This window comes from Somniosus microcephalus, chromosome 6 (genome assembly GCF_052327205.1).
Source record: "Somniosus microcephalus isolate GS21.2 chromosome 6, FLI_Smic_1.0, whole genome shotgun sequence".
In the NCBI taxonomy this organism is placed as follows: domain Eukaryota; kingdom Metazoa; phylum Chordata; class Chondrichthyes; order Squaliformes; family Somniosidae; genus Somniosus; species Somniosus microcephalus.
Window position 1 is genome coordinate 117,138,182 of NC_140992.1, and position 12,061 is coordinate 117,150,242.

General features: G+C 45.9%; 1 protein-coding gene across 10 annotated transcripts in view; it reads right to left on the minus strand.

Annotated features, from left to right (window-relative positions):
* The window catches only part of kif1aa (kinesin family member 1Aa), a 599,030-nt gene that overhangs the window by 84,085 nt on the left and 502,884 nt on the right, over positions 1 to 12,061 (minus strand). For 5 of the 10 annotated variants that reach the window (XM_085990737.1, XM_085990743.1, XM_085990740.1 and 2 more), the window contains 5 exons: positions 11,679 to 11,787; positions 11,418 to 11,484; positions 9,749 to 9,833; positions 7,511 to 7,616; positions 310 to 336 (listed from right to left, as the gene is read on the minus strand). In XM_085990737.1, coding sequence (XP_085846863.1) covers positions 310 to 336; positions 7,511 to 7,616; positions 9,749 to 9,833; positions 11,418 to 11,484; positions 11,679 to 11,787 — 394 coding nt within the window. The remainder of the gene's footprint in view (positions 1 to 309; positions 337 to 7,510; positions 7,617 to 9,748; positions 9,834 to 11,417; positions 11,485 to 11,678; positions 11,788 to 12,061) is intronic. The other 5 variants (XM_085990745.1, XM_085990738.1, XM_085990746.1 and 2 more) reach the window with 1 other exon arrangement.

Here is a 12,061-nt window from a genome sequence, read left to right on the forward strand (position 1 = left end):
GAAGTAGCAGCAGAAAAGCTTCCCCTGACCCTCCCCCAGTCCCTAGCGATACACCAGCCCATATATCACAGCCATCGCAAGCGCTACATGCAGCCTCCTCAGAGCTAATGGAATCGGGCTTCAAACCGAATCAAACTGGCAATGCCTGGCAGGTCTTTGCAGAATGTGGTGAGAAGAGGAAAAGTGAAAGGAAACAAACTGTCCAAATAAATGAAGATTAAATCAAAGAAAACCAAAGGTTTTGATGGGATTTCGATGCCTGAAAGCTGTTGAGAAATAAATATTTTAAGGATTTAAAACAAAAAATACCTAGGCATATCCGAATCAAGAAATTGCCTGCAAAAACACAAAAACAATACCTTGTTAGTAGACTCAATAAAGTATCGGAGGTGATGGTAACATCATAAAGCAAAGCACATATGGAGGCCTCAGGCCTTCAGCAGACCCTGGGCACAATGACACAGCAAAGCTATGTTCTAGGAGATAGAAGGTCACTAAGATTCATTAAGCAGCTTTGTTTGGGACCAGCTTACATAACAATTGAAGTTCCTTGCTTTTTTTTTAAAACAACGTTTTGATTTTGAGTCAAATTATTAATTCATGGCAAAGGGAGCACTCAAGAATGAGCGAGGCCTAAATGCTAGGCTGTATTGTGCCTTTCTTTCCAGCACGACAGCAGATCTCACCCATAAGCACAGAATATGACAGCTGATGACTCTCTAGTAAAATAGAAATCTACACTTCGTGCTGAAGTCGGATCAGGGACCGTAGTGTTGTAGCTGGATTGCAAAGCATAGACGTGCACAACATTGGGTTAGCCATTTTTGCCAAGCCCAAAGCAGGAAAGGGCAGGGCAGGGAGTGGGATCAGGGGTTTGAGTATGATTGCTGTGCTGCTGATGAAGATCTTAAGAACTGATTTCTGTATTTCACGAGACACAGAGTAATGGGCTTTTAATTTAGCAATCAGATTTATGGAGATTGAAGATCGGCCCCCTTTGTATCTTACGTTTTTTAAAAGCCCTGGATACATTATTCAAAAGCTGGTCTGCTAAGTTACAGACTGGGAAAACAATTATTGCGCCTGACTAATCACAACTAAAGTTCTGTTTGGCTTAGGCAGCCATTTTCTTGGATACAATACTGCCTAAATCTGGCTGGTATTGGCTCATCACTGCCAGCAAGCAGTGTGATCAGACAGTGAAATCGCCTGCCTGATAACCTTCTCTGCTTATCCTGGGCAGAATATTTTCCCAAGCATCCACGCTATTCTGGGAGAGGCCTACGTTGTCAACTTACTTACAGATGCTTCAGCCATTCTGAGGTGTTTAGTGACCTTCTATGTCTGTGGCAATAACAATGTCCAGAGGTTGCACATAACAGGGATGAAGCAGGAGGAGACTTCGACCATTCGCTTTGTAGAGCAATAGCACATTCACTGCAGTGGCTAGTATGAAAAAAACAATCACAGGTAGCACACACGCACTCTCACACATGTAAACACACACAATCTCATGTTCACACTCACACACTCTTTGACATATTCTCTCATGTTCATGTACAATCTCTGTCTCACACACACAGACTCACTCATAGTTACACACACAAACTCACTCATTCACACACACACACACAAACTCATTCATTCACACACACTCACAAACTCACTCATATTCACACACAAACTCACTAATTCACACACACAAACTCACTCATATTCACACACATTCACACACAAACTCACTCATTCACACACATTCACACACACAAACTCACTCATATTCACACACATTCACACACACTCTCATAGTTACACACACAAACTCACTCATTCACACACACACACACACAAACTCATTCATTCACACACACTCACAAACTCACTCATATTCACACACAAACTCACTAATTCACACACACAAACTCACTCATATTCACACACATTCACACACAAACTCACTCATTCACACACATTCACACACACTCACACAAACTCACTCATATTCACACACAAACTCACTCATTCACACACACAAACTCACTCATTCACACACACAAACTCACTCATAGTCACACACACTCACACACAAACTCACTCATATTCATTCACACTCAACTCACACACATTCCCTCACACAAACCAAACCAATCAATTTTCTAATTATGTAGCGTTATCCTTTTTTAAAGCCTCACCCTTATCACAGAAAGGGTTCGTAGAACAGATAATTCAATTACCTTTAGAAAGAGCTTTGCAGATTAAATAAACCATTCAATTGTTACTGCATGACACTGCTCAACCTCCAATTTTCCCGAACTTATTTCTCCCCATTTCCCTGACCTTACTGATCCCGGGGGTGGGGGGGTGTAATTTTAACCCCCTAGAATGGGTGGGTTGGCTGCGGGTGAGAAGTGAAAATTTTTAAAATCTCAAACCTGACACCAACCCGCCCGCTTCCAGTTTTAACGGAGGCGGGCAAGCCACAATTTATAAATGATTTCAATTTTTTACCCATTCCGGCCGGGTTTCCCGGGTCTTGGGAAACCCAGAAGGTAAAAGGAGGCGAGAAGGCACGGATCTAAAAGGCAAGTGACTTTACAGCACTGCTTGTGGGCCAGGAAGAGCAGAAGTGATTCCACCTCCCCAGCCCAACAAGCTGACCTGCCTCCCTCTCCGGAATCGGCAGAACACCTCACCCCTCAATCCCTGACCGCCCCCCCACCATCTCCCCACTACTTCCGTGCTCTCCCCCTCAACCATGATCTCTCCCCCCGACCATGATCTCTCCCTCCTGACCATGATCTCTCCCACCACGATCTCTCCCCAATCTGATCACGTTCTCGACCACGATCTCTTCCCTAGACGACGATCTCTCTCCCCTGACCACGATTTCTCCCCCCTGACCATGATGTCTCCCCTCTGACCACGATCCCCCCCGACAACAATCCCTCCCCCCGACAACAATTCCTCCCCAACCATGATCTCTCCCCCACCCGACCATGATCTCTCCCCCCGACCATGATCTCTCCCACCTCCAACCATGATCTCTCCCCACTCTGATCACGTTCCCCTGACCACGATCTCTTCCCTAGATGACGATCTCTCCCCGACCATGATCTCTCCCCCCGACCATGATCTCTACTCCCCTGACCACGATCTCTCCCCACTTTGACCACGATCTCCCAGACCATGATCTCTCCCCCCGACCACGAAATCTCCCCCTGACCATGATCTCTCCCCCTGCGACCATGATCTCTCCCCCTGCGGCCACGACCTCTCCCCAGAGCACAATCCCCCGCTTTCCCACAATCACTTCCTCCGTCCCTTTCCCTGCTCTGTTCTCTGGCTGCGGCCTTGTGCTGCAGGCTTTCCGCCCAACAGGCAGGCAGCCTGTCAATCGGGCTTGCTGTTGGCTGGGAAACCATATGAAAAAATTTGAAAGGCATCCTGCAGATAACTTCAGTCGGACATCCGGGAAACCTGTACTCGCAAACAAACATCTACTCTCCCTGCTCCTTCCCGGCCTCTAACGAATTGTACCACCCGGTCCCAGAGTGTGAAACAACAGCATCTGACCCACTGTGCTGCCCAGTTCCAGAGTGTGAAAGGACAGTGTCTGACCCACTGTACCGCCCAGTCCCAGAGTGTGAAAGGACAGTGTGTGACCCACCTCACCACCCAGTGCCAGAGTGTGAAAGGACAGTGTCTGACCCACTGTACGACCCAGTCCCAGAGTGTGAAAGGACAGTGTCTGACCCACTGTACCGCCCAGTCCCAGAGTGTGAAAGGACAGTGTGTGACCCACCGCACCACCCAGTGCCAGAGTGTGAAAGGACAGTGTCTGACCCACTGTACCACCCAGTCCCAGAGTGTGAAAGGACAGTGTCTGACCCACTGTACCACCCAGTCCCAGAGTGTGAAAGGACAGTGTCCGACACACTGTACCACCCAGTCCCAGAGTGTGAAAGGACAGTGTCTGAACGACTGTACCACCCAGTCCCAGAGTGTGAAAGGACAGTGTCTGACCCACTGTACCTCCCAGTCCCAGAGTGTGAAAGGACAGTGTCTGACTCCACTGTATGACCCAGTCCCAGAGTGTGAAAGGACAGTGTCTGACCCACTGTATGACCCAGTCCCAGAGTGTGAAAGGACAGTGTCTGACCCACTGTACCACCCAGTCCCAGAGTGTGAAAGGACAGTGTCTGACCCACTGTACCACCCAGTCCCAGAGTGTGAAAGGACAGCGTCTGACCCACTGTACCACCCAGTCCCAGAGTGTGAAAGGACAGTGTCTGACCCACTGTACCACCCAGTCCCAGAGTGTGAAAGGACAGTGTCTGACCCACTGTACCACCCAGTCCCAGAGTGTGAAAGGACAGTGTCTGACCCACTGTACCACCCAGTCCCAGTGTGTGAAAGGACAGTGTCTGACCCACTGTACCACCCAGTCCCAGAGTGTGAAAGGACAGTGTCTGACCCACTGTACCACCCAGTCCCAGAGTGTGAAAGGACAGTGTCTGACCCACTGTACCACCCAGTCCCAGAGTGTGAAAGGACAGTGTCTGACCCACTGTACCACCCAGTCCCAGAGTGTGAAAGGACAGTGTCTGACCCACTGTACCACCCAGTCCCAGAGTGTGAAAGGACAGTGTCTACAATATAGCATGATCTAATTCTGTTTATATTAATATCTTTGCAGAATGTTGCTGGTTGTGTCATTTTGGATTCAGATCTATAAATATTGAGGTGGTGTTCATGGCACAGATCTCCTTTAAACTGGGAGCCAAACAGTCTATCCATAACAATTCCATCCATAACTCATAATTTTTACAATAATGCACCAAGTACAGGGAAGGGGTAGTAACTTCAATGAAATCTTCAATAGATCTAGAAATATTGACCAATTTTCAGAAGCTCTTGAAGTACATTAGTGGGAGGGGAAAGAGAGAAAACCAAATGATACCGTTGCAAAACAGAATGACATTTACAGATGGTTCCTTAGTGATCCTGAAAACTCCACAATATCAATAGAATGATACAGATCCTCCCTACTGAGCATTACTGTACTGCACCAGAGCAAAGTGGGACCTCTCTCGCATAGTGGCTAGTTGTTGCTCTGAAAGGAGGTTTTGCTTTCCCACATTGCACTGCACGGATGAACAGTCTGCCCTGCCTCTCAAGCTCTGAAAAGGACAATGTCCAGTCACTGGGGCTGTGCGAAGAGATTCAAATCTCAGGGGGCACAAGTTTAAAATGAGTATGTTAGGAGTGATAAGGGGGAGAACCTTTTTACCCAAAGGGTAACTGAGCTGTGGAACAAGTTACCAGGGAAGGACATTGAACAGGGTCATATAAATGGCGTCAAGAGACAATTAGACGTGTTTCTGAAGAGAGGAGATTGGAGGATAAGATGAGACAGTGGAATCAATCTCTGGTAAAGCAGTGGGCCTATTGGGCCTGGAGGCCTTTGCCTGTTCTGAACATTCTTATTTTCTTAAGAGGTCAAGTAATGAAACAAATACCAAAGTGGAGATTTTGGTTTAATTCGTATTTAGTTTTCCATTATAAGGCTGGAGCACTCTGAAGTCTCCAGTTTCTGTGTTAATACTCAACTGTAGGGAGGAGGCTGGTTTTCAGTAAAACATGAAAGGAAACCCAGAATCCTTCCTGCCGATCTGTGCTAGTGTTTATAATGAAGTTTGACTGGAGTCTGACCCTTGGGCCTGAAATTCAGCATAGCGTCCAAATGACAGCAGATATTTAAATCGTCACATAGCGAGGTGAAGAACCAGGTATAAAATGAGCTGTTTCAGAGATGGCACGCACAGAGGGCTAGCTGCCATCTTGTAACCAGTAATACGTGCGAGCGATTGCAAATCGTGGTTGAGTCACTGAAAGAGGAGATGCGTCTTCAAGGGGTGGGGGTGGAGCTGTCTACATGCAGTGGGGCAGGGGGTCTGCACCTCATGGATTAGGAAGTACCGGCCCCTCCTCGACTGATTCATGTGCTGCAAAGCCTGTTAACTTGATCAAATTGATTAAACGACACGCTGGATTAACCCAAGAATAGGCTCAGACCAAGCTTGATATACATATAAATACACACATAAATACATGTCAAGTATACAGAGATACTCCTGGGGTTTAACTCATAAGGGGTGCACCTTATACACTGGCGTTACCTATTGCTGGACTTTAGAATACTCTGAGACAATACTCGGAGAGATGTAGATCTCGGTATCAGGCCCCTGTTATTCCCCAGGGGTTTACATCTCTGGATTTTCCTCCACTATGGTGATGGCAGTGGCGAGAATACTTACCCTGTAAACATTGACAAGATTGCTGATGTTTATTGTTATTTCCGCTCCCGCCCCCCACCTCATGTGTGTGACCTTGGCCCTCAATCACCTTCAGTATGAATGGTAAAATAACACCACTGGCTTTTAAATCTTCAGAAAAGGAAGAAAAACACAATCCAATTTTGCAAAGGGAAGGGATTACTGAGCAACTACAAATCCACTATGTGCAGAATAACAGATACCACCCAGCCAGCTATTAACCCGCAACCCAATCAATGAGCTCAGGTAAACTCACAAAGCAACAGAAGCAAAGTTAAAGCATAAAATGATAACATTTTAGATTAAATTATGGTTTGAACTCTTTTCAAAGTGCCAATTAGTTTTATTAAGTAACATTGAATTTACATGGTTTTACACTCTCACTTTCTTGGGGTGTCTGCATGTGATGTGGAGTTGTATTCATGTAAGGACACTACGCTCTGTGTGGTATCAGGACTCCCTGTCCCTTCACTCTCAGGTCAGGAACAGCATGGGTTAGATACAAAGCCTTCCTCTATATCGAATCCATGATGTACCCAACCTGGGAGTGTTTAATGGGGCAGTGTCAGAGGGAGCTTTACTCTATATCTAATCTGTGTTGTATCTGATCTGGGAGTGTTTGATGGGGCAGTATTAGAGGGAGATTTACTCTGTATCTAAGCTGTGGTGTATCTGACCTGGGAGTACTTACTGGGACAATGTAGAGCGAGCTTTAACCTGTATCTAATCTATCTTGTACCTGATCTGGGGGCGTTTGTTGGGGCACAGTAGAGGGAGCTATTCTCTGTATCTAACCTGTGATGTACCTGAACTGCAAATGCTTGACACAACAGTGTAGAGGAAGTTGTACTCTACATCTAACGCTATGCTCTACCTCAGGGAATTGTTCAGAGTTATGAAGGGTTTTGATAAGTTAAAAAGGAAAAAACTGCACTGGGAGCAGCTGATGGATTGACCAGCCCTGCGCTCCTGAATAAATAAGGCGGGGGGAGTTTGGGGGAATGGAACCAACAAGTGAGAGTACTGGGAATCTAAGAGAAGAGGAGAGGAGAAATCTGGAAATCATTTGAGAATGTTAAAAAAAAAAACTACGCAGTTTGCAGTGGGTAAAAACCAGGCAGTGTCAAACTGGGCACTGAGTGACTCTCCTGCTTAATGCTCAGAGTCTAACCTACCGATCCTCCAGGGACGGGTGTGCATAGCCAGCAGTTAGAATATTCAGGGAAAGGATGTTGGGATCGATGATGGAATCATCCGACTCTGGCGAGTTCCGGATCCGACCTACGGACAGACAATACAAGACTGGTTACTGAGGTCAGTGTTAACACAAATCAACACCCTATCTGCTCTTCACTGAAGGTCGCTCACTTCTGCATGACTTCAATTGAGCTGTGGAACTTTCTGCACGTATGCTGTGAATTTATGAAATCGTACTACTGTGGAGTTTATGTATGTCTCTCTCCTTTATACTTCTATTTCTCTTTAAATGTATTGCCGCAGTGTAGGAAGCCCAATTGGCTTGGGAGGTCAGCCACTCCACTTGCTTTCCAGGTGTCGGCCGTGGCTCTGTTGGTAGCACTCGCGCTCCTGAGTCAGAAGGTTGTGGGTTCAAGACTCTCTCCAGAGACTTGAGCACAAAATCCAGGCTGACACTCCAGTGTAGTACTGAGGGAGTGCTGCACTGTCGGGGGTGCCGTCAAACCGAGGCCCTGTCTGCCCTCTCAGGTGGATGTAAAAGATCCCACGGCACTATTTGTAGAAAAGCAGGGGTATTATCTTTGGCCAATATTTATCCTCAACCACATCACAAAAACAGATTATCAAGTCATTATCTCACTGCTGTTTGTGGGAGCTTGCTGTGCGCAAATTGGCTGCTGCGTTTCCTACATTACAGTGACTACACTTTAAAAAATTTACTTAATTGGCTGTAAAACTCTTTGGGATTTCCCGAGGTCATGAAAGGTGCTATATAAATGCTTTTCCTTCTTTCCTGCAGCCCGAACCCCTCTGTGGTATTAGGTGTCACTGTAAGAACACAAGCATGAACTCTGTGAACTCAGGAAGTGGTGGGTAATGGGTTGCAATGTCTTCATGTGTTTCATATTAAGGTAGTCCTTAATGTTCTTGAGAGTTCCTGATAAACCGATCTTACTGATCCGACCTATACTCCAAGGTTAAGGAATCAGGATTGCAAGACCATTGTTCCTTTCCTGCTCCCCCCTTCCCCTTTTCCTGGCTGTGTAATTGGTTAAAAGCTGTTCATCTTCCAGTTCTGACGAAAGGTCATCGACCTTAAATATTAACTCTCTTTATTTCTCTACAGAGGCTGCCTGACCTGCTGAGTGTTTCCAGCATTTTCTGCTTTTACTACAAGCATAATGTATTTTTAACTGTACAGTTTCTGCTTTGTGAAGCTGTTGATTGTACGACCAGAGTTAGTGATTGAAACAAGGACCATGTCAACATTTAAGAACAGGTGGTTGTAAGAAAGGTAGATGAAGGGATCATAGAATCATAGAAATTTACGGCACAGAAGGAGGCTATTCGGCCCATCATGTCTGTGCCGGCCAACAAAGAGCTATCCAGCCTAATCCCACTTTCCAGCTCTCGGTCCGTAGCCTTGTACGTCACGGCACTTCAAGTGCATATCCAAGTACTTTTTAAATGTGATGAGGGTTTCTGCCTCTACCACCCTTTCAGGCAGTGAGTTCCAGACCCCCACCACCCTCTGGGTGAAATAATCTTTGGCCATATTTACCCAGGCCACCCCCCCACCACTCCCTCAACAGAGCAGCAGATTTCTGGTACCGCCATGGAGCAGATGGCCAGGCAGCAGCTTAAACGCTGTGAGCACCCATTCCTTTTAAGCAAATGACACCGTGATGAGTCATTGGTGGGTCAGACCGGTGAGCGGAAGCCCTACCCTGTCATACTTCCGGTGGTGCAGCTGCCCAATTGGAATTTCTAGGCTTGATAATCCAATCCTGGTGTTCAAATCGCTCCATGGTCTCGCTCCACCCTATCTCTGTAACTTTCTCAATCCCTACAACCCTCCAGGAACTCTGTTCCTCTAACTCTGGCCTCTTGACCATCCCCCTCCTTCTTAGTGGCCGTGCCTTCAGCCGCCTCGGCCTTAGGCCCTGGAATTGCCTGCCTACACCTCTCCACCTCTCTCTCCTCCTTTAAGGCACTCCTTAAAACCTACCTCTTTGACCAAACATTTGGTCACCTGGCCTATATAAATGCAAGTTGTTGTTGTTGTTGTTATTAGTAGGGTTTTTTGGATTCAGACTATTTCTTTAGATTTGCATAGCCAATGAAATGTCTTGATCTTCACAGGCTCCTGCTATGTCAGGGGTCTGCAGGATATACAAACAGGAACAGCGACATCAGTTGCTTTTCACTGTACTTACCAACAACCAGTTCTCGCACTTCCTTCCAACGTATGTCACTTCCTGTCTCATGCACTATGGTAACCGTAATCCGCCTCTGGATTCCCTATCAAAAGCCGAGAAAAACCATGTCACTTAATTTCAATAATACTCTGACAAGCTGAAACCCTGTAAGTCCTGGGAAGGTGATCCGAGACATTCCTCTGCATTAGTAGGGTACAGTATAAAAATTCAAGTTGTCATTGTAGGGACTGTGTCATAAAGTCTCTCTCCTTCAAGATACTACAGTCGCTACATCTGTGATGAGCTGATCAGTGTAAAGAGAATTCAATCTCACACTGAAAGGTTGGGACAACTTAAGGCTGTTTCTATCGTAAAGTGATGCAATTACACTTTTTATGATGTCTATAATGTCACTGTGGTGATAAACGCTTGTACTGTACACCCTCCCCTTAAAACATGCTGGGGTAGATTATGAATCCGCGGGACCGGAGTGCATTTCAGGAACTTGTAGATGGCAGTCAGCACCTACATTCGCAATATGTGCTCCCATTGGACAAAGCTCTGTGCTGGGGGCTCTAATTTGTAAATATTTAGTCCCCTTAAGATCAGAACGCTTGCAAATATGGTTCTCAGTTGTATCTGTGAAGCGACCAAAGTTCATCAGTTCCTACTGTTCAGATGGGATTATCGCCGTGTCCTTATAGTTGTGTTGCTCTCCTTCCCAATACTATCACTCTCATTTACTACAGTGCACAAGCAAATTTGTTCAATGAATTTCCTCTCACACTATTCACAATGCTGTTGCTCTCATTGCCCACTGTCCACCCACAGGCTGATGCATGACTGGACCAAATCCCCGTTGTGCCTTTCATTTCTCCCACATTACTGTTCATCGACATTGTGAGTGTACTTTACACTTTTTTATAACTGCACAACATACTGCACTTGGCAGTGGGGTCATAGGTAGCAGCAGGGATCAAGCAAATGTGGATCTGTCTCATGAGAGGGTAGAGGAGAAGCTAGATGTACTTAACTAACTGGCACCCTTCCCTCCCGCCCTCCCCCAGTGCAGTGAGGATGCAGGGAAGATGAGTGTGCGGGATGATGTATTTGGAGTTTAGACGGAACAAGAGAGGAGGGCTCAGAACATTGATCACAGTAAGACTGATAAGATAGATAAAGGAAAGACATGGCGGGTTAGGATAGAGAGTGAGAGTTTGGAGGCTAAAGATCAGAAAGGGACTGTTTATCTGACATATTTTCCCATATCCTGCCCAGGAACGTGAGTGGAGCTAGAACAGCTAGAAAATACAGGAGCAGCATTCAACCTTGGATGTTGTCATGTTTCAGGATTATTGTGCAAAAGACACAATATCCAATTCGGATCACAAGGGAGTCCTAATATTACATTCCCAGCTAACGTTATTGTATAATTAGATGCTGAGCAGTACAGACGCACTCCTGAACATAAGAGATTTAGACCACTTACAAGAGTGTCGAGCACCGCTGTGGTTGAGAGAATATGTAAGGCAGAGGCAAATCATGTAACAGTTGGACTTGAGTTTTATAGTGAATTAAGGGTTGTTGAAGGGGAGTCGTGTGAAAGAGCAAATCAGTCTTTTCAGACTTTGGCAATGGCAGAGATGTGAGAGTTCCGACCCATTTGAGGCTGGTTACACAGCAGTACCTGGTGCAATAGGAATGTTCCATGACATGGCATCCCACCTCTGTGGTCAACAACAGCAGGGATATACCTGGGAAAGGAAGAGAGAGATGGTCACTTCATGTACCAATAGTCCTAGTACTGTCTAGTCTGATGCTTAAGCAGATCAAACACACATTAAAGGAAACATGTGGCTTTGTAAGACATGAATGATGAGTAGATTATACTGTCTGAATTGGTCTTTGATGGTTTTCGGTTTATGTTGCAATATCTGACAGTACTTACTCTCCAGTAGCCTCCAGCTCACAGATCTCGAAGAAGACCAGCAGGTCATACTTGCCCTGGCACTGTCCTGCGGTGGGTCGGCTCATGGTGTTTAACTTGGTAGCTGGTACTGTAAATACAATAAACCATTAGTCAGGGCACTGGGAGCAGCCCAGAGTGTGAATCCAAAACTTGCAATCGGTTCTACCATCAGCTTCCAGCATTATCTGTACCAAAACCTGGTGCTGTGTCAAGTGGCAAAGCTGGCATCTAAAATATGAACCAACCTCAACTTTATTTTCAAAATCCAGTTTGTGTTGGATACAAATCTATCATCATGCAAATATTTTTCAAAGTGTGACTGAGAACAGGGCACAGCTGAAGGAAGGAGCACAACTAAAGGA